This window comes from Sesamum indicum, linkage group LG8, assembly GCF_026168435.1.
Source record: "Sesamum indicum cultivar Baizhima isolate 11 linkage group LG8, ASM2616843v1, whole genome shotgun sequence".
NCBI classification, from domain to species: domain Eukaryota; kingdom Viridiplantae; phylum Streptophyta; class Magnoliopsida; order Lamiales; family Pedaliaceae; genus Sesamum; species Sesamum indicum.
In genome coordinates this window covers 25,899,861-25,922,621 of record NC_142664.1, presented here as the reverse complement: position 1 = coordinate 25,922,621, position 22,761 = coordinate 25,899,861, and the positions used below count along the sequence as shown (strand labels likewise).

The 22,761-nt window shown below is 34.2% G+C and overlaps 2 protein-coding genes across 21 annotated transcripts; both read left to right on the top strand.

Moving 5' to 3' along the window:
• Positions 1 to 187: 187 nt before the first annotated feature.
• LOC105168876 (uncharacterized) lies at positions 188 to 7,971 on the top strand. 20 transcript variants are annotated; one of them, XM_088883845.1, is made up of 10 exons: positions 188 to 481; positions 946 to 1,002; positions 1,079 to 1,338; positions 1,442 to 2,485; positions 2,555 to 2,656; positions 2,741 to 2,822; positions 3,025 to 3,091; positions 3,583 to 3,768; positions 3,899 to 3,959; positions 7,371 to 7,971. In XM_088883845.1, the coding sequence occupies exons 3-10, from the start codon at positions 1,317 to 1,319 to the stop codon at positions 7,556 to 7,558; spliced, it is 1,752 nt and encodes a 583-aa protein (XP_088739971.1). In that variant the 5' UTR covers positions 188 to 481; positions 946 to 1,002; positions 1,079 to 1,316; the 3' UTR covers positions 7,559 to 7,971. The 20 variants fall into 20 exon arrangements, with proteins under 20 accessions (XP_088739971.1, XP_088739969.1, XP_088739970.1 ...); XM_088883847.1 differs by having other exon boundaries at positions 189 to 481; positions 1,442 to 1,530; positions 1,654 to 2,656; XM_088883846.1 differs by having other exon boundaries at positions 189 to 481; positions 1,442 to 1,530; positions 1,606 to 2,656.
• Positions 7,972 to 14,624: 6,653 nt separating this feature from the next.
• Positions 14,625 to 20,566, top strand: LOC105168875 (protein LONGIFOLIA 1). Its single transcript, XM_011089059.3, has 5 exons — positions 14,625 to 15,666; positions 15,888 to 15,958; positions 16,551 to 18,623; positions 18,697 to 18,841; positions 19,543 to 20,566. Exons 1-5 carry the CDS (start codon positions 15,510 to 15,512, stop codon positions 20,367 to 20,369), a joined length of 3,273 nt encoding a protein of 1,090 aa, XP_011087361.1. The 5' UTR covers positions 14,625 to 15,509; the 3' UTR covers positions 20,370 to 20,566.
• The last annotated feature ends 2,195 nt before the right edge of the window (positions 20,567 to 22,761 follow it).

Here is a 22,761-nt window from a genome sequence, read left to right as displayed (position 1 = left end):
AAATTATTTTGATATCATTTTTTATTAATGCATGTAATTTATTATATTATTCAATTTAAAAATCATAAATATTTAAATTCAATACATTCAGACAAAACAAATAATGTATTAATGTAATTTTGATAATAGAGAAATAAATTATTAATTAGGGTTGATCAAAGAGAATGAATGACGAACCCTATCTCTTAACAATTGGTACGAGTCGCCCACACCCACACCCACACCGACCACCAGCGTCCCTCCCCAGTAGTAGTACTACAAAAGTTGGTCCAGACTCGCACGGATCAGACAAAACACCAATTTGTTTCTCGCCTTGGCCCTTCATTCTGCTTCTCAATCTCAAGCAACCACAACACTCTTCTGTCCCTCTCTTTCTCTCTGCATTCTGAACTCACTGAGTTGCACTTGAGCTCAACTGTTTGCAATTCAAGATCTGCTGGATTTTCAACTAAGTGGTCTGTTAATCACTATCTCTTTCTGGGTATTTTCTATCAGTCCCATTTTGCACTCTTTTTATTTTTTTTTATCATTTTCTTGGTTTTCTTTTATTCCCTGGGCTGCTGCTGCATGTCTGTGAACTGGGGGTGTTATATTTTTCTTTGCGTTTTGTTCTAGTTCCTGGAGATGCCCAATTGCCTATGTTTATGGGCGCCCTTTTTCTCCTTTTCTTTTGTTGAATTCTCGTATCTATCCTGAGTATTGCTGCTACTATTTGTTGTAAGTAGTGACGGAAATGTATAAAAAGTTCTTCTTGGGACAGCTTTGAAGAATGTTAGCTTGCCATTAGAAACTACAAACTTAACTGGGTGTCAACATGATATTTTCTGGGTTTCTGCATGTTGACTCCTCCAGTACATATCAGGGCAAATTATTTCCTAGCTTCATATGTTTTTATCTTGATTTTCTTTATTTGGGGCTGATGGGTATCTTTGTGGCATGCTGCAGAAATTCTGTGAAATTTGATGGTTCTTGATGGTAGGAAATTTTACCCTGGTGACCAAAGTAAGTTTTAGAATAGTGGACAGCATGCTGCTGGAAAGTGAACTTTTTTAATTGTTTTTACTTTCTATTCGTTCAGTGCAGGTTCTAGAAAAAGTGTAAAAGGTGAATAAACGACACTAATCATCTTATAGTCTTTCTTGCATTGTGTGTCCATATGGGTCCTGTTCAAAGTCAGAAAGGAAGATCATTCATCACGTACAGGGGGATCTTCATTTTGTGCTTGCTCTGATTAAAGTAAAGGAGAGGAAAAAAGTTAATGTATCGTGTGCAAAAGCATCTGTGTACTTGTTGGGTTCGATCATAGTGAAGACAAAATGAATCAAGTGCCGAGTACAGGTCAGCCAATTTTGTTGCATGGTTTTATAGTGAAAATTTTCTTTCTTCTTTTTTCTGCCAAATAATATGCTCATGAAGTTTAAAAATTGAAAATGAAGTGCAGGTGAGTGCTTGCCTGAGGATATAAATAAGATGGACGAGCAAAAGAGTTGTGATTCTACTGAAAGTAGCGATACTGGCCAGGATATTCACGTAAGTTGTGGTAGACCTAGCTCAAATCAAATAAGCACTCAGTCTATTGTTAAATTGTTCGCGAACTCTGCCCAGGAAGAAGCTGAACCAATAAATTGTAATGCCAATATTAGTTTGACGCAGAAAAATGATGACAATGCTGGAACTGGTGAAGTTCTTGACGAGGACGAGAGTATGAATACATGCCAAATGAACAAAAGACTAAAAAAGACGGAGTTGTCTAATCTACCAACAACTGATTCAGAAATTATTGAGGAGGCTGGTTCATCATCATCTGGTTTGCCACACAGAATAGGAATTACTTCTTTGGATCAGCAAGTTGAACTTGAATCAGTGGAACCTTGCTGTTCTGAGAGTATAAGTGAGAAAAGGGTGATTGTGCAGGAAGGGGTTTCAGTGGAAAATGTTGAGAACAAATTATTGGAGGACGCATTAGATTGCTGTTTGGATTTCCAAAAGACTTCTTCAAATAGTGATGACAAAATGCTGCTTGACCAGTCAAATGAAAATACAATTGAAAATCGTGATGCTAACATGCTTATACTTGCACCATGTAAGACTAAAAATGATGAAGTAATTAATGTGGTATCTACTGAAACAGATAATGATGAATTCCCTGGAGTAGCTTCTTCAAATGCATGTTGCATAGATCCTCCCCCACATTTGGACAATAAGGAGCTGTTGTCTCCTGTTTCTAATGATGCAACGATGATAAGTAAAAACTCTTCTGTTGCCGATAAATCTGCAATTAACCCTCTGGAAGAGATCCATGATGAGGCCAAGGAAACTGTTAGTGATGTTGAAGTACATGATGTGGAGTTTGCAGAAGAAAATATAGGTGTCCCAAGAGTCGCTTCTGGTGATGCATTGAATATGGAAAACCAGCCAGTCCAAGGAGAACAGAATGTGACATCAAATGCTGATCTGTCTTTGAAACCATTGGACAGTGTAAAAGGTGTTGCTTCCCAAGTTATAAATGAAACCATAAATGTGACAGTGAATAGAGCTTTTGCTGGCTATACAGGGAAGAAGCTTCTTGTTCTTGATGTGAATGGGTTGCTTGTTGATATCTCTTCATATGTACCTTATGATCATGATCCGGATGATATAATACTGAAGAAAGCAGGTGAAAAAGGAATAAGTAACTCGTACGTTGATGCTCCTAATTCTGCCCAGCAGTTCCTAACTTAGTTTCTAATTTCTCTATCAGTTTTCAAGAGGCCCTACTGCGATGATTTTCTGAAGTTCTGCTTTGAGAGGTTTAATGTGGGTGTCTGGTCTTCAAGAACCAAGTACTCCTCAACCTTTGCCTTGTCATGATTAAGTCTCTCTCTCTCTCTCTCTCTCTCTCTCCCTTCCCCCATCCTCCATCCTCCACCCCCCCCCCCCTCCCCCAAACAAAAGGAATTTTGCTTATGGTCATATGTATTTGCTTATTTGTTCTTTTCTGTCCTTAGAAAGAAAATGAATATTGCACTAATGGATCTTTTGCAGAAGAAATATGGAGCCAATTCTTGAGTTTCTATTAGGGAGTGATAAGTGCAAGTTACTTTTTTGCTGGGTAAGTCATTTTCTTTAGTGTTTGCTAAAGTGGCAGCCTGTTATAGGCTCTCTTCACATTCTCATTTCCCATGACATGTTTTGGCAACACTATATGGTTCTTTTATTTAAAATCATTTTTTAGATGATTGATCAGGTATATGATGTATTCTACTGGTTTCTGGACATTTGGATGCTACTCAAGGATATATTCTCCTCATGCTGTCCAGAGATTACAATATCTTGATTTGCTCTTTCTCATGTAGAATTCAGATTTTGTTCTTGACTCATTGCTCAAACCGAATACTGATGCTATCTTCTTAAGCATTCATTTCAGAAAGTATAATTTGCTACATTGGCTTTTGTCAAAATGCTGGTTGTACCTCTATGAAATGCATGCGCTCCTTTTCTTTTGTATGAGAAATTTTACACAGTTAATTCATTTGGAGTTAACCATTTCTATTCTGATGATCTTCTAACATTTTGCTCTATCTTGCAACGTATCTTTTACAGGATCAATCACACTGTACTGATACAGGTTTTACTACCGTCGAGAAAAGGCACAAGCCTCTTCTCTTAAAGAAACTAAAAAAGTTGTGGGACAAGTGTGACCCTGATCTACCATGGGAGAGGGGAGTATATAATGAATCAAATACCCTTTTGTTAGATGATACTCCTTATAAGGCCTTATCCAACCCTGTAAGTTTATTTATTTATTTACTTTTTTAAGTGAAAAGATATTTCACACTTTTTTCATGAGTCGGATGAAACTCCAGTTCTTAAGCGTCACGGATTCACAAATTTCACATTTTTGTGTACATATTTTCAGCAATACACTGCAGTCTTTCCCTACACTTACCGGTTCACAAATGTAAGAGACAATTCATTGGGTCAGTTCTCCACTACCTCCTGCTAGTCATAAATGTCAGTCATATTTAAGTAAAACTTCATTTCTGGAATTCTCATTTTACTTGTAGATTTTTATTGTTCTTGATTGATAAAGAATTTCAACCATCCATCATCAAAATTTTCAGCATCTGCTTATCTTGATCACTTATTAATTTCCTCAGCAGACCATCAGTTTCAACTATTGGTTGGTTTATTTATTGAAATTTAGGTAGATATTTTCGACGCCTGTCCTACTTATGAAAGGTGTGTATAATAGGAGGATCCTCATAGCTGACTTAAGATATGAATGAGGAAAGGCTTTGAGTTGTTGAGAGTGATTTTCCTTAGGGACAAAAGTTATCTGTTCTAGTCCAAAGTTGGATTTAGAAAAAATATTTTGAAATTATTAAATAACAAATATATAATATCTACAAAATATTTGTGAATATAATTGATACTCCAAAAATGCATAACCTCATCTGCCTTACAGGACATTTTCACTAGAAGAACACGGTATTCAAACTAAGTAAATATAATGGCAGCCCATATGTTCAAATGTCAATAATTATGTTTTGATGATTATAATCTGGAGAGGACAGCATATTATAAGATTGCCTGACAGGTTTGACTTCGTAAAATTGGAACTTGATAATAATCTCAGAAACACCAAAATGTTGCGAAGAAAATCAAGGAGACTATCAATAAATTCAAGGTGTGATAAAAATAATCTTTCTAGTATCTGGTGGTTTAAAAGCTGGGTTAGGCCCAGCGTCTTGCATTCAATCCGCTCTGCAAGGTTTATCAATATTTGTTCTGGTAAACCCCAGCTGGCTTTCTTAGAAACTACCAAGTTATTGCTTGTGTCTGACAATTTAAACAAGTTTAACTGCGAATAATATCAAAAACCTTAATGAGCTTGCCAAATTGTGCATTGTCAATGGTTTCCTGTCCTACTGGCTGAACTACGCTGTGTGAAAAGCTTTAGCCTGAAAATAAACTATTCACTTCACTATGAGTGAATCTGGCTAGAACCTGCTTCTCGTTGTTTCCTTGGAAAACTATCCATCATACAAGGTCTGAGCTGCCTTGGGGTTGATAATCATCTTAAAATAAAGGTAATATCCCTCCTTGCAGTGCTATCTACTTGGGCAAGTCTGGACTTCTTAAGCGGGTGGGTCACGAAATGCAGGTTTGGGCCATTAGGCATCATGAGATCATTATGTATTTAGTTGGGGACCTCAAAGGTAGGCTCCTATTGGTTGTCCTACTGGCTGAACTACGCTGTGTGAAAAAGCTTTAGCCTGAAAATAAACTATTCACTTCACTATGAGTGAATCTGGCTAGAACCTGCTTCTTGTTGTTTCCTTGGAAAACTATCCATCATACAAGGTCTGAGCTGCCTTGGGGTTGATAATCATCTTAAAATAAAGGTAACATCCCTCCTTGCAGTGCTATCTACTTGGGCAAGTCTGGACTTTTTAAGCGGGTGGGTCAGGAAATGCAGGTTTGGGCCATTAGGCATCATGAGATAATTATGTATTTAGTTGGGGACCTCAAAGGTAGGCTCCTATTGGTCGTGTGAGCCGTGAGGACGATGAGGCTGTTAGATAGGGCCTTGATTTGTTCTTACTTGTAACATTAGCTTAAATAGTTTAAGCTATTTGGGTTTGGCGAATATGTTGACAAGGCTAGGATTCTGATATGGTCCTTAAAGATGGTATCAAAGACCTTTTGAGGTAATAGTCTCTTTACTAGTTTTGTGAAGTGCACCATGGGCGAGGAGTTGGGTGCAGCAAAGACGATGTGTCAATGGGAAGTTGGTCAACTTTATCCCCCCGAAATTTTGGTTGTGAGAGAAACAATTTGAATGGAGTTCAAGAGCATGATTAAAACCTGTCTGGCAACATGTGTTCAAGTATTTCAGACTAGTTTGGCTTGTACTTGATAATGATTAAGGCCTGTTGTGATCTAGCCTCTATCCCCAGCAGAAACTGATTTGAGTTTTATATGAGAATTGACTCCAAAAGGAAAGAAAAAAAGCAAGTTGGGTGTTCCGAAGTTATCAGTCAACAGATTGTCACGCAGCAGTATCTTCTTCATATGTAAATTATGTTACCAATAAAACAATTAGGAGACTGCATGAACTAAAGCACACGGCGTAAAGTTCACATACAAAGTGGAAGATTTGACCATCTTATAGCTTCCAATTGAAGGAATTATGTGAAGGTTGGTATTCCAATTGCCAAAAACAGCATTTCAAAGCTTTCCAACTGATTTGCGTGGCTGATAAAATGCTCTACTTATTGTTGTGAAAATCTGGAAGACCTGTAAATTGAATCACCTTACTTAACCTGATTTACCTTCTCTTCGGACTTCATTAACAATTATACCTGTTGCATCTTAACTTGCAGGACTGCCCTACAAGCTGTAGTAAGTATGATCCCCTAGTTCTATTTTAGTTTAGAAGTAGATGAATAGCAAGAGTAATACTTTCTTTTTCTCCGTATTCAAGGACAATTTTGAAACCTGTAAAATTGTCCAGATTCAAGTAAATTGATATGCATCAATCATGGATGGTATTGAACATGTTTGCATCCTTAAGGTTTCTACAGGTCAACCAGCGAAACTACACGTCTTTTCCCCTGCAGCATGGTGCATTTGTTCTTATTTTCTTGTGAGGTCTGGCTTTGGTGTTTTGAAATCTAAATCAGATACTTTCAGTTACAAGTAAGGGAGAAGATAAATAGAATGAAATATACTTGCAGGAAAATTGTGTTTGTCAATAATGTCATAAATGAAAATTAAAATGAGGAGTTTTTTGTCTTTTGAGCCTTATGTTTCCACTTTCTTGCAAAAACTTTTCTTATTCATTCCCTTTTGCATCCAATTTTTCTTGTACATTCACCTTTTGCTCCAACCAAACAAGCTCTTGCATCCCCTTTGTTGGGTAGCCACAACAGGTTTAACCTGACCTAACCTCTTATTCACCAAAAAAAGGGGGGAAAAAGAAACCGTACAAGTAAGAAACTAATATATGGTAAGCATGGTTCCAAATAATTATCGATTGGATGGAGTTGGCAAAGCATATGAATTTGAATGTAAGTGGAAAGAGATGTGACTTACTTTGAAATGTGTGCATTCATTATATATATTATCATTTGTATTTCTATTGAACGTCACGGGATAAAAGGCCTTGTCTATGCTTAAATATGAGTCAATTGCATCATAGTTATTCAATGAAAATGTTGTAACATCATTTCCCTCCGTGATCTGGATGTTGAATCATTTGCTATCATATAGTTAGTGATTTCTCAATTAAATATATGATTGTTGTGATGTTATTTAGTTGCCCTCCCACCCCCAAACTGTTAATATATATATGTCTTGATGCACTCTTATTTTGCCATTTCCAGGGCATGGAGGCGATCTCCGCGTTTATTTGGAGGGTTTAGCAATGGCGGAAAACGTTCAGGAATATGTAAAGCAAAAGCCATTCGGCCAGAGACCCATTACAGAAAAGAATCTGTCTTGGGGTTTCTATCTTAAGGTAATTGAAGCCAGTTCAACGCCGCCACGGGAAACTGAGGAGGCCGATTCTTGACAACTTTAACAGTTTGATTTTGTCGTAACATCATGATCTCTGTATCTGCATCAGTGCTATCAGTGTCTCAACCGCTATGTGAGCGAGTGAGAAAAGTCAAAGGCAATCTAACTGAGAGTCTACTGTATTGTTATTTTGCAACCACTTAACTTATTCCAGGGAACAGATTGTCTAAGTGTCATAGCATAAATGAGTTTCAGGAGCTAGATGTTTGATCTATTGATGATCAGTTTTTGTAGTTTCAGGTAAATTTTGTTGCAATAGTGTCTGTTGTGTTGCTAAGCAAATCCATCGTTCGATGTAGATGTATTGTGTATGATAGGATGTGGAGCCGGACAACGGAGTGTGTTACTCCTGAAGTGAAAATTTTGTATTATGCATGTAATTTGCTGGTAAGATTTGTTGTTTCTGCAGTGGTGTTTGTAGTGTGCATTGGCTTTCTTAGTTGTTTCACCCACTCTATTGTTCGAGGTTTTGAATTCATTTGGATTGAAAGATTTGGAGTCACGGGTATTTGAATTTATTTGGATAATTGCATTTCACAAAGTATTTGAAGTCCTTCGATTCTCATTTTGAACTATATTTTGTTTTGATATTACTGGACATTCTCTCCAAATGTTTATGTCAAATTCAAATCCTTATATCCATCCATATGAAACATTATGGATTATGACATAGTATATGCAGATGTCTTGACATGTAATTTCATATTATGATTCAAACTGTATACAGATCAGAGTTTTCCTCTTAGGCCGCCAAAACGAATAATATTTTATGTTTTTAGCCTATTGAACTCGAGACTAATTTGTTTTATTTTGTTATTTTTTTGCGCAACAATAAATCATAATCTCCACATCTTATTTGCCGTCTCTGAATACATCTGACTACATATTACATGCTACCATCTAATTGTATAATTAACAAACAACTTGAAAGAAAACTTCGAATAAAGGTCAATACGATATGGCATTTGCTCATAAAAAAATATACGTAAATGGCATTTGCTCATAAAAAAATATATGTAAACGATTTTATATCGTACTTCAGGTATTACTTATACCATAAAACGACGTCCGACCAAAAATTTCCTTATATATGGTACCTGTTTGTAGCAAAATCTTTGGTTGTAAGGAAAAGAATGAGATTGTATGTGCCTAATAAGATGAGATAGTTATGAGAAATCATGAACGTCTTCAATTAAAAATGATTCAAAACTAAACACTCGGATATAAACTTAATCAATACTCTTCGATGATATCAATATTAAAAACAAAAAAAAATCTAAAGTACATAATATTCGCTCACTCTCCTCATTAATGCGATCGCAATCATTTATTAGAGGTGGTTAAAATTATAGACAGCCCATCAATATTTTCGACCTAACTTATAATGCAAACGCAAAGCTTAAAGTAGTTATATTTATTTTTCGACGAAATAAGATCTTATCAACTCATTTTAATTATATATGGAGAGAGGTTCCAATTATGTACCAACCATATGAATGGTTGCATGTGCCTTTCAATTAAATTTCACACCTAAAATAGGATTATTTCCTTTTAGGTAAGTGGCAATTTATGAAAATCACACATGCCTAAAATAACACAGTTGTGTCTTAGTCTGACTTAATGTGAACTTATTGTAATATGGATTTGTTCAGCGAATCGATCTATTTGGTAATTTATTGATATCGATATAAATAATATAAATAAATAAATAAGTTATATAATATAATTAGTAGTACTCGTGTGCATATATATATAAATATTAATTAGGTCTAGATATTTAAAGGGGAGCTAACAAATTATTTATCACCAATAATTAATCTTGACCTACTTTCATCTTTTTGCACCGTTCGTTTTTTTATAGGATACTTAAAATTTGCTATAATTACGATAAATATCATGTGGATTTTACCTTTAATGTATCTAATATTTAGATAATCGTGTTTGTTTTAATTATTTTATTCGATCGTTATATATAATCAAGTAACGTAATTGAAAAATGAGTAAAATATCGTTTGGATCCTATCGCAATTTCAATATCTGAATTCCCTCCACAGCAAAATCCTATTTATAAGAAATAAAATTTCACAAATTCAAAATAAATAAATAAAATGACCCTTTAGCAAATTCCATTTATATGGGTAAGTATCATAATTAATTTTGTATCTACCAGCATTTAAGAACATCCACGTTACGTATTCTTAAAATTTGATAGTAAATGTTTCAAAGAAAGTAGCTGCGATATATGAATGCATCGCAATTTTATTATTTATTATATTCAAATTCAAATATTGATTCGATATATTGATATTTTTAAATTAATAAATATATTTAGAGTGAATAGAAAACAGGACACTATTATGGAAAGTAGTCTATATATTTACATTTGCGGGACTCGAACCCATAACCTCTTGATTGTAATGACGCCCTCCATCCTCTAGCTTTGGAAATAGAGATAATTGCACGGTTAATTACATTGATACTTCTTGCAGTTACGACGAATTACATCAAACACCCTTCTCCCTTTTTAAAATTATAAATATATCTCTTGAAGTTGTAGTTTTAATTACAAGTATTTTCCATGTTTTAGGACAAAATTTTACAAGTATACGTCTTGTAATAAATTACGTGGACAAGGTGTCGTTGTACATCTATAAAAAAATAAAAAAATATTTATATAATTAAATCTAATTTCAGGAGACGTGGATGTAATTTATTATTACAAGATTGATTGGTTTGAGTAGATATGAAAAAGTTGTTTTGATCCCACCTTTCTATGTTATTAATCACTTATGCACGCATTGTTTGCCCCTTCCACACTATTGTTGTGATTTCTCTGTCTGAAAAGTAGGCGTCTTGGTGTAATAAAGTGGAAATAGTATACGTATATATATATATATATATATATATATAAAATTGCACTTTTCGTTCCATATAATAAGGGATTTGTGCATATAGTATCCAGCTTTACGGACTAAGTATATTTAGTTTTATAATTAAAAAGATAAATTAATTATATTTTATCATTTAAATTAGATATAAACGTCGAACAATAGTATAGTCTTTAGAAGAACCTTGAAGTTTACGAATCAATGGCTCGCGATCACCTTGGACACAGACATGATGCATATGTATGGATGCACATTGCAACGGAAAATAATATTAGTAACAAAATAATTTTTTTGTCGTTGATATATATATGTATCTATCTATACTAATTAAGAAGAAAAACTCTCTACAATTATAAACGGTGATTAATAATACCGTCGTACTAATTTTTATATATAATAAATATACCAGTAATTGAATCATTGTAAAAGTTAATTGTAATTTTATTTTATTTTATAATAGTGACTTCACGTCATTTTAACACTATATACTAATTTTTTTGTTGTATTGATAAAACTTTAAGTTGATTTTTTATTTTTTTATTTTGTTGAAATATTTTTTGTTGATTTCTATGTATATATATATATATTATTCTCGTTTAAAATATATTTTAATACGTAAAAAATTATATATATATATATATATATACATAAAAATAATGTATTACGACGGCTTATATGGCCTGTGAGTTGGGTTGATCATGACTGAGACGATGAGTTTGACGCACAGCCCATATGTCTCTTCACTTTTTGCATGTGCTTTTCACCTCTCTGTCTCTCTCTCTCTATATATATATGTACGTGTGTGTGTGTGTGTTTTCGTGTGTGTATAAATGTCGATTTTTCCAAGTGAAGTTTCTAATGAGACAAATTTTCTTAAGACAACATTAAAACATAATATTAGAGACAAAATTTGAAATGATAATTTTACATTATCTCTATAAATATTTATTAAAACAACAATAATTTTATTTTTATCATAATATAATTATTAGTAACGAGATTTGTGTACAAAATCGCCACTAGAGACAATGGAAATATCTATATATATAACGATAACACAAACATAATTAATAGGATAAATTATATTGTGTTTCTCTAAGGTTTTTCATGATTATAAATATCCTTTTAGAATTAACGGTCGTATGACAAATACCTCATCTTGACAGTCCATTGCATGAGGTATTTGTTAGATGACCGTTAATATCAGAGGATATTTATAATTTTTTAAATAATCATGAGATATTTATAATTATGTCGAAGTATAGATAATCATATCATAATTTACCTTAATTAATAATCATTATTTGTTATCATTAGTCATCACTGTACATGTACCACTTGTTCTTTCAATACAAAATTTATGCAAAACTTTCTTGTCACTAATATTTGCTAATGATAATTTTTCAAAATAATTCTCGCTATTAAATTTAAAATTATAATTTTTTATTGCAATAAAAATAAAAATTTTAATCACTTATATAATATATATTTAGTGACAATATTAAATTTTTTTATTTTATATGTTGTTTGATTGTATAGACACATTAACAAGGAATGAGAATGTGAAAAGAAGGGAAATTGCACTTTTTGGCTCATATCTTTTTCAATTTAGTCTCGTTTGTTACGTTTTTCTCGGATTATATTTGCATTTCATAAATTAAAATTTTTTTTAATTTTAATCCTCATGTACATTTTTCGTCTGATAACTAAACGAAAATATATAGAAAATGCACGTGAGACTACTAATAGCTTTGTTAATTATTGAGCAGAAAATACACGTGAGACTACTAATGGCTCCGTTAATTATTGAATAGAAAATACATGTAAAAATTAAAATTGAAAAAATTTTCAACTTATGATATAATCCTGTGTGTGAGCATATATATATATATATATATACATTTAATTATTTAATTGAGCAGCATGTGATGCCAGATATGATCATAATAGTGTGAATCTTGTGATCTGTTGACAAATATATATTATGATAATTTGCATGCATGTCCCACAATATTTAATTAATTCCACACAAGACTTCCATTACCACTCTATATATACATTTTCTTTGTTTTCTTCATATATAAGCTGTTTTACTGACCAAAATTATCTTCTCTAAATTATATTGACAGCCCGAAAGTTAAATTTAATTATACAAAAACCTCTTCATTATTTAAAAAATTTACAATTAGATCCCCTTTATATGTTAACTCATTCTAACAAAAAATAAAAATTATTAACAAATTATTAAGTACATATTAAATAACAATAAATTTGATCTCTTGTCACAAATAATTATTAGGGACAAGAATATTTGTGCATAAAGTAGTTACTACATATATAGTTTTTATAAATTTTAAATAATTTTGCGAGAAGACACCTAGTAATCTTGGAAACTTTGTACTATATATTGAAAATTCACTATTTACACCTGATTTCTTTTGTTAGGATTTGAACGAAAAATGTTGATGTTAGTTAAAAAAAATTGCATCAATTTTTAGTTTTACCCATCATTTAAATTATTTTTATGTAATAATTTTGTACTTATGAAGGAAAAATATGATGCTGATCTTATTATATATATATATTACATTTATTAATTTATAAGTACGAAAATATACATAAAAATATCAAACAAGTGACAAAATTAAAAAAAAATTAGTATTTTTCTTTGCTTTCGTCAGCATTTTCCATCCAAATGGTAATGGAGGAAGTAATGTGTAAATTGAAAATTTTCGAAGGTGGTGTAAATATAACTTCAAAATTTTTTTGAGGAAAATTGTAATTTAACATTTTCAGATGGTATCTAAGTGTAATTAGCCCTATAATAGACCATTTAATAACATAATTTTTTGATGAGAATCACTAAAAACTTACATTAAAAGATATTTCTAGTAAAAATTTCTTTTTTTTAAAAAACAGTAATTAAAACATGTTTGTTTGTTTTATACGTATTCTCATTGAGAATATATTGATATGACACCGAAATTCAATATAAAACACAATGTCATTAACTAATCCAAACACATTCTCATTTTATTACAAAATTGAAAATACATATTCTTCACTAAAAACTAAAAGCTGAAAATAAAAACACAAACAAACAGGCGAACTTGCGGAGAAACGAGAAAACTATTAGAAATGAAAAGGAAATAAACATATTTTTCCTACTATATATATAAAATTCATAATTAAACATAATTTAGTTTCAAAGTTTTATAACTCCCATTTGGCTTTTATTTATTGTTTTTTCCAAAGTTTAAAGCAAAGTGGGAGGAATAGCACTTCTCTTTAATGTGAAGATTAGGATTATATACCTTTTGTACCCAAAATTTGTACAAGAAGCAAATTTAAGTTTGAATACGCAATTTACCTTATTTATGCAAATATTCAGAAATTATTCAATGTTTTTCATTATTTCTTGAATAAATGCATTCGATTTTGTCATTAATGTGACGATCACACTTAAACTGTTTAAAATAATTAAAACACCTTTGGACATCAGCAAAATGGCCAACCACTTCAAGAAACTTCATAATATTTATTACGTAAGATTGGATTCACAACCATTCAAATTATGTGTTTGAGCTATACGGATATCTTATATCAATAGTTTTGGACTCTTTTTTGTATCGACTTCATTGATTTAAGTACTTGAGAGTTATAATTAGGGGCAACCCAGTGTTATGGTTACTGATTTTAAAAGTATAAATAAACTTAGATTAGCCCATAGTTTGAAATCGATCAGAAAAACTAAATAGACTCAATGTGTTTTGTTCGAACCATAAATCAATTATATTAAAATAGTATTTCAGCACTATCTCTACATTTCTCAAGACTCATTCCAACTTCAATCTACTTTGGTTTGCTCAATAGATCTGTTTTATAGTCTTAGAAAGAACCCAAAAACAACAAAGAGAGCTCTGAACTTTAAAAAAGTATATGACTTTTACGTAGCAATAATTTATTCCTATAAATTAGAACAAAAGAAAGAAAAATAAACTATTTGGTCATAAAAGAATTATAAAATAAATAAACAAATAAAAAGAAATGGGGGCCATCTGAACTGATCTCTCCCTCTCATATAATCCTGACAAAATCACATGTCCCCATGCAGACAATTTTAGACCCACCCATATACCCATCCCACATGGAAGTGGTGAGAAAAGGCACTTCACCAAAACCTGGCCTCTTCATTTCCCTCCTTATTTGGTAATAATTAAATATTAAATTAACATTTTCTTGAATTTTAATATTGATTTTTGCCTGCGTTTTCTCTCTTATCATGCCCTGGTCTACACATGGATGGTGGACTTTACATTCATTGAACAACTAACTAATCCAAGCTTCTCTGGGCTGTCTTCATTTCTTTTCTTTTCTTTTCTTTTTTTATATTTTTTTGGGTGTTTTATTGAGGGATTTGAGCAAAACATTTTGTTCTTGGATCTGGGAAGGTTCTTGTTATTGTTAATGCATTGGTATTAGTTTCGTCGCAGGTTGAATGTTCTGCTGAAACATCTCTGTGTTCTTTTGCTTCTCATTGTGGATATAGTTTGAGTTTCTTTAGTGAAGAATTGAAATTGCTTGGTTTGACTGAAAAGATTTGATTTTGGATTGTGGGCTGTCTTGTTACACTTCGATTGTGGAGCAGAATGAGTTAAATCTTGAAGGGTTCTTGGCAGATTGTCTGGGGTTCTGTTGCAAAGCTTGAATTAATCAAGTGAAATTTGAACAGTAATTGACTTAAAGGAATTGCAGTCAGGAGGGAATTTGCTGGTCAAATATGTGTGTATGGTGTTGAGGGAGATTATGTTAATTCTTGCTGCTTGAAATGCTTGTAAAATATTGTCTAAGTTCTGAGGGTATCTTTCTGCCATTGGCTTGGTGTAGTTTTGAGACATAGGGAGAGTATATGGGAAAATTCTGGTTTTGGAGCCAGGTTTTTGCATTGATGAATAGCTATGAATAGAGCATTTGGATTGAACGAAACGGTGGAGGATAATTAGACCTTGAGAAAGTTTCTGGTGATTTTGTTATTGTGATCAACGAGGGGGGCTGAAGATGGCAGCAAAGCTTTTGCATTCCTTAACAGATGATAATCCAGATTTACAGAAGCAAATAGGATGTATGACTGGGATCTTTCAAATGTTTGATCGTCAGCATATGCTTACCAGTGGTAGGCGAATTGTAGGCCACAGCCCAAAAAGGCTACCTTCTGGTAAAGATTTCTGCATCTGGTTTACTGCCAACAGTCTTAATTTTGGAACTTCTATAGTTTACTCTGACAGTGTTCTTTGGGAGATACTATGAGCATGATAATATCACTGATTACTGCTACTGTGTTCTGGGAAATGTATTGTCAATGTAGTCTTATATGAGTGTGAAGTTGCTCATTTCATACTTTTCTTTCTTGATGTCTTCAAATGCTATGATTTGCAGGAAATTCCCAGTTCAATAGAGATACTCTGGAAAGAGAGTCCAACACCTCACAACTAAGATCTGCATCAGTGGTAAGACCTCTGAGTTTTAAGTTTACTTTGGTAAATTCAAACGGACGACTTAGTTCGATGGACATCCCGTAGATCGATACAAGATTGTCTACTTTGCAAGGTTTAACATGTGAAGAGAAAAAGTATACGGGACTTAAAAGCATAAAATTGTTTTCCTTCTGTTTTCTATCGTCATGGTTTCTTGCAAACTTCTTATATGGTGATTTTCAAGACTGGTAACTTATGAAATTCGGAGGCTCCATCAATTCATGAAGGGAAAAGTGGAATTATCCCTTGCTTTTGAAATTCTGCAACTTTCCCTAATGTAGTTAAAACAAGCAGCATAGTGATAACATCCTGCAACTTTCCCCGTCCTTTCACTTGACACAGTGACTTAGTTTCATTCTGTCGGTGGCTTTACATCCTTAATCTGTCATGGTACAGAATCAAACATTGTCTTGACTAGGGAACTGAAAATGGGACTGACTCATTGCAGTGTCTTAAAAGTCACGTGGAAATTTGCATTTTTATTCTCTACATTACAAGGTGACTTCTATCATGAAATCAGCAAATGTTCTCATGCAACATTGACATTTTTCCACTTACCATACAGGAAACGTACTCACACAAGAATGTGCAAGACCGACAACGAGTCTCCACGGAGTCATCCAGGGCTTCATTCTCATCTTCGTCCCGGTCATCTTCTTTCTCTTCTCTTGACTGTAACAGAGCTACTACTCAATTGGAACCAGCATCCTTTGACCGAATTATTTTTCCTGAAAACCCTCCAAGGGATCCAGCAATGAACCAGCAAAATACATCCCCACAATTTACTCAACAAACCATTGATCTTCGGGATTTGGTGAAGGATTCCATATACAGGGAAGTTCAGGGTGTATCTATTAAAGCGAAAACCGTAGAGGAGGCTACAGTTCCATATAGAGATTCGCCAAGACTACAGTCAAAAGCTAGTGATGATTCTTGTGGCTCAGGTCTTGACAAAAAGCAAAGTACGGCTGCTGATCTGAGGGAATCTCTTAGAGTTCTTGCTAAGCTTCAAGAAGCACCTCGGTACCATAACGAACCTAGAGAACTTATGAGATCATCGTCCTACCACTCAAAGGATGGGCCGTCGTTTTCGATCTCAAAAGATGCCCCTCGGTTTTCTTATGATGGAAGGGAGATGAACCGCACAACCTTTAATTCACGGGATGGTTCCAACTCTGCCTTAAAGCTTAAAGATCTTCCAAGACTTTCATTAGACAGTCGAGCAGGTTCATTGAGGAGTGTGAATGCTGATCCTAAATCCAACTTGAAACCTATGCCAAAGGGTAGTGGTGCTTTTGATGGAAAGGTTCAGAGTCAGCAACAAACACCTGGAAATCCAGCACGGCCTCCAAGTGTTGTAGCAAAGCTGATGGGTTTGGAAACGCTACCTGACTCCTTACCATCTAGTGATGCCAACATGGGTTTAACTAGAAGTTATCCAGATGCAGATTTTGTTGAGAGAAGAGATCCAAGCAAAATAATTCAAATATCCAGTTCTTCAAAGAACTCTTTGAAGGAGCCTAGCTCACCACATTGGAGAAATTCGGACAGTTCAATGAAACCCATGTCACGATTTCCAATTGAACCAGCACCGTGGAAGCAGATTGATGGGTCAAGGGGTTCTCAGAAAGCAGCCTCCAGAAGTACAAGAGGTCCATCAAAGGCTCCAACCGCATTTCCGTCTGTTTACAGTGAGATAGAGAAGAGACTGAAAGATATTGAATTCACACAATCTGGGAAGGACCTTAGAGCACTTAAACAGATATTGGAAGCAATGCAGGGTAAGGGACTCCTAGAAACCCCAAAAGAGGGACAAGGTTCAAATTTCACCAGTCATAAAGACAGTGAGCAAAACATTTTAACTTCCACAAAATCAGTAGACGACCAAAAGCCACAGACCGGTGACGTTTTTGCTTCCGCAAAGAGGAGGACAGGTTCTGCACGAACTTACGAGTCTCCAATTGTGATAATGAAACCAGCTAAACTTGTCGAGAAATCTCGTCTACCTGCTGCTTCTGTAATTTCACTTGATGGCTTATCTCGTCTACCGAAAATTCGGAGTAGTGAGTCTACTGATAATAGTAAGGTTCAAAGCAGTGTCGTGACATCTAAAGATCTGAGGTTTAAATCTAGCCAACAGGACAATGTTCTAAATTCTGCCAACACGAAAAATGACAAAACTCTAAAAACCACACAGACTTCAACTAGATCCCAGCACTTGGCCAAAGAGGGCAATGCTGGGTCAGGAAAGAGTTCAGGATCCATCAGCCCAAGAATCCAACAGAAGAAACTTGAGGCAGAAAGAAGATCTAGACCACCTACCCCTCCTGATTTAAGCAAATCAAAAAGATCGTCAAACAAGCCACAGGGCCTGTCCAACTCTCCAGGTGGAAAAAGACGACCAAAATATATCAACTATCAGCTAAGTGAAGACCAACTAAGTGAGGTCAGTTTTGAATCAAGGAATTTAAGTTCTCATGAAAATGAAAATGAGGATTCAGCTCAAATAAACGAGACTGTCCTACTGGGCTCCAGCAATGCTGAAGTGACTAGTTCTGAAAGATCTCCTGGCATAAGCAGTCTCCAGAGCCCATCTAAGAAAACCTCTGAGTTTATGCTATCTGGCTCGGTAGAGAAGGTTGGTAATTTTATTTTCTTACATCTAATTGATGTGGTCTATTCATTTGCTAACTATATCATGGTTTATTCAGAAATCTACCCTGGTGTTGTGTGAAGAAGAATCAGCAGAACTAGGTTTTGTTCGCATTGAATACTCCAGTCCCGTCTCTGTTCTTGACAATGTGGTGTACAAACATGATTCTCCTCCTACAGAATATGCAGGGAAGCCCTTCAAAGGTACTTTTCTTTGTTAATTGTTATTACACTTGTATGTGTTACAGAACAAATGAGTCAGGGTATATGACATTTGTTTCTACTAATTGACGTATATACATTAATGCATGTCTTGCTGTTTGTGCGTCTGTTAATAGATTTATCTACATTTTATAGTTGCAATATTATGAAAGGGAGGCCTAGTAAAATACCTTGATCTCTCTTGTCTCTCAACTATCTATTAGAATTTGTCAGTGGACCTTCGCAGCCACTTCTCTGTCTATTATTCTCCAATATCTCTTTCATGTCATTCTCTTTCATTATGTTTCTGCCAAGGACAGTTTCCCGTTCAACTTCATAATACTCTTAAGTTTTCCTGTCATGAACTAAAATAAGCATATAAAATGACTCTTATGTTTTAATTTATAGAAGTTTGAAAGAGTAATATCAAGAAGTTCTTATTACATCACTTTTCATGGAACGAAAATTTATCATCCCCTCCATGTGCTTGGTGATGTTTAGAAATAAACTGCATGTGTGGCTTCTCAGAAGATGTTTAGTTTCATTATTTGCCTTCTGTGCAATTTTAGTAATATCCCAAATCAAATCATGTAAAACAAGCATAGACTGAAGCAAGAGCAATAAGATGTATAGGAAAGGTTGTAGATTTTCTTATTTAACATGCACAAAGTTCGTACCTGATTGTTTTTATTTATTTATTCCAGTGGATGCATCAACGGGTAATGAGAGGAACCCAACTGCCGCTCAAGAGAGTTCAGTGGATGGTTTTGATCCCAACTCCATGAAATCTGGTGCTACATTTGAAATTAACAGAAAGAAACTGCAAAACATTGAGAACTTAGTTCAGAAGCTCAGACGGCTCAACTCCAACCATGATGAAGCCCACACAGACTACATTGCCTCGCTATGTGAGAACACTGACCCGGACCACAGATATGTTTCTGAGATTCTATTGGCTTCTGGTCTCCTCCTAAGAGACCTCAGTTCGAGCCTGTCAGATTTCCAGTTTCATCCCTCCGGTCATCCTATCAACCCTGAGTTGTTTTTAGTCTTGGAACAAACAAAGGGAAGCACTTTATTGAAGGAAGAATGTGGCTTAAAAAAGACAGCTCAATTGACGACAAGTGAGAAGTTTCATCGGAAACTCATATTTGACACTGTTAATGAGATTCTTGCCAGAAAATTAGTCGAGGGAGGTCCACATTTTGAGGCTTGGTCAAGGCCGAGGAAGCTAGCCAGAACTGCCCTCAATGCTCAGAAGCTTCTTAAAGAATTATGTTCTGAGATTGAAGAGCTTCAGGCCAAGAATCCAAAATGCATCTCTGATGAAGAAGACGATGGGTGGAAAAACATCTTGTGCAATGATGTCATGCATTGGTCAGAAAGCTGGATAGACTTTGATGCTGAAATCTCAGGTGCAGTCCTTGACATTGAGCGGCTGATATTTAAAGATTTAGTTGATGAGGTTGTGATTGGGGAGTCTGCCGGTTTGATAACGAAACCAGGCAGGCGTAAACTCTTTGCAAAGTAGATCATATTCAGCTTGCTGTCTTTCATCCATTTGATTTGTTCCTACATCTGCATGTTGCCGCTTCTGGTTTATATTATATTTGTTCAGGTAGAAATCTCGAATATCTATAACCACAGGCTGATTTAGTTGTAAAGAAAATCCTTGTGAAAATCCATCATTCAGCAAAATATTTATGAAGATTAACATTTTACAGTGAATTATTCAAGAATTCACATGCATATCCTAGCACTTGTTTTGTTTAGATATATATTTTTAGTTTCTCATCTTTTCATTTTCCTGTTCAAATCCAGATCTTAAATCAGTTTGGATTAACATTGGCAGAAGCAACCATGCAAATAACTCCCATTTCCTCGATACATTAACTGCTAATTTTCCTTCACTCCTTTCACCATAACAAAAGATTGATTTTAACAGTATGGATTCATAAGCATGCTGCTAAAATGTCCAAGATTGCAGTCATTATGTGTGGATTAGGAAACTTGAATTTGAAAAAAAGGTTTGAAGACCTTGCAATTCCTTCAAAACCATGTGGGGTCACATAGTGTATTTCCATAAAGCATGGTACTAATTGTGCAAAACGTCGCAAGTGGGACTTAATTGGCACGGCTCCTCTCAGTTGCAAATTTGTAATGATACAGTGAGAGTGTTGATACCAGTATTGCAGTGTTCATCCGGGCTAGGATCTTGCTCAAAACCAGCCCGATATAGGACTTGGTGGACTCTCTGGTTTCAATAGCCAGCTTTTGAGGTAGAGTACCCGCAAAATCATATCAACAACACTAAACACTGCAATGGAGTAATGATATATGGAATTGATGATGGTGCATTTTTCATAAAGCATGCTACCACTTATACTACAACGCTATTATTCTGAAATAAAACTCTATTTCCAAAATTGAAATTCATCTATAACTATTAAATCTAACAAATAAATAACTGGTTAATTACACTTAAACTCCCTTTAAAAATATGAAATTATACGTTCCTCCAACAAGTTTCAAAAATTACACTTCTCCCTTTCCAAGAATTCTCCATTTCCACTTGACTTCCCTCCATTTGGGTTTGGACAGAAAATGCTGAAGTCAATAAAAAAAAATTTACATATATTTTTAATTTTGCCCATCATTTTAAGATTTTCAAATAAATTTTATACTTATAAAGGAGTAAATGTAATATATATAAAGTTAAAAGGGTGTAAATTGTAATAAAATATATTTTGCAAATTATAACTGATATGAAAAAGTGCACTTGGCCTAGGTCAAGGCCCAACTGTGCATAAAGGCTCAGCAGAAAACCCTTACGCGCACAGAGTCCAAGAGAGAATAAGTAGCCCATTATCGACGTATAGAACATCAGAAAAGTTGGCTCGAATAAAAAAATTCGTTTGCGCAATAGAAAACAAATCCCTTGAGTCCTTTACACATGGCCGACATTATTTGTATGGCATAGAAGGAAAAACCACTAAGTCACTACCTCAACTTGAAAATACGAAAGGATTACCCTCACATTCTAACAATTCTCCCCCAAGATGTAAACCTTATTCTTTAGGAGACCCACTTGTCTCAAGTCTCCTCAGCCAGCTTGACCCCATAAATCTTCCGCCAACCACCTCTGGACTCAAAGGGGTCTTATTGGCAACAACCACTGACCCGAGTTCTAAGGGGCACACCTTATCATACGAGGGGTATTAAAAGCTATAAAAGCTAACTTCCCTTCTAGTGAAGGATAACATTCTCTTAGTATAAGCACGCATACAAAATCCTTATTCAAAACATTTCCCTCAGTAGAATCATTCTATAAGTTTTTAAGCATTCATTGCTATTTCATTTATCTTTGAGTTTGTCTTTTTACAATCGTTTGTTGACTTATTCGTTGGAGTATTAATATCTTTTTTATCGGTCCTCTTTCTTAGGCTTGCAAAAGATTTGGGCCAAAGAGCTTATATTCAAAAATTTCGATAATAGACATTATTTGCTTGCATCAATAATGATTAGACAAAAGTAGTTGTTTATGAATACAATTATTAACTATATTTTTTTGTACTTCTTCTATGTCCTATAAATGAGTGAAGTGAACACTATTGTTGCGTATATTTATTCAAGCAGTGGATGAAGTTTTGAACAACACATTTTTAAAAAATAGCTGAAATAATAATTTTAAGTTCGCTCCATATATAGAAAGTATGAAAAACACCAAAAAATGACTAATTTATTCATTCATCTATACCTGCTTTCAATCCAATGACTATAATTTAAAAGCAATATTTCATTATAATTTCACTCTTTTGATTTTATATATATTTATATTTGGGCTTACAAGTACAAAAATATTACAAGAGAATTTTGAATGAGATAAAAATTAAAAATTTATATATTTTTTTGTTGATATCAAT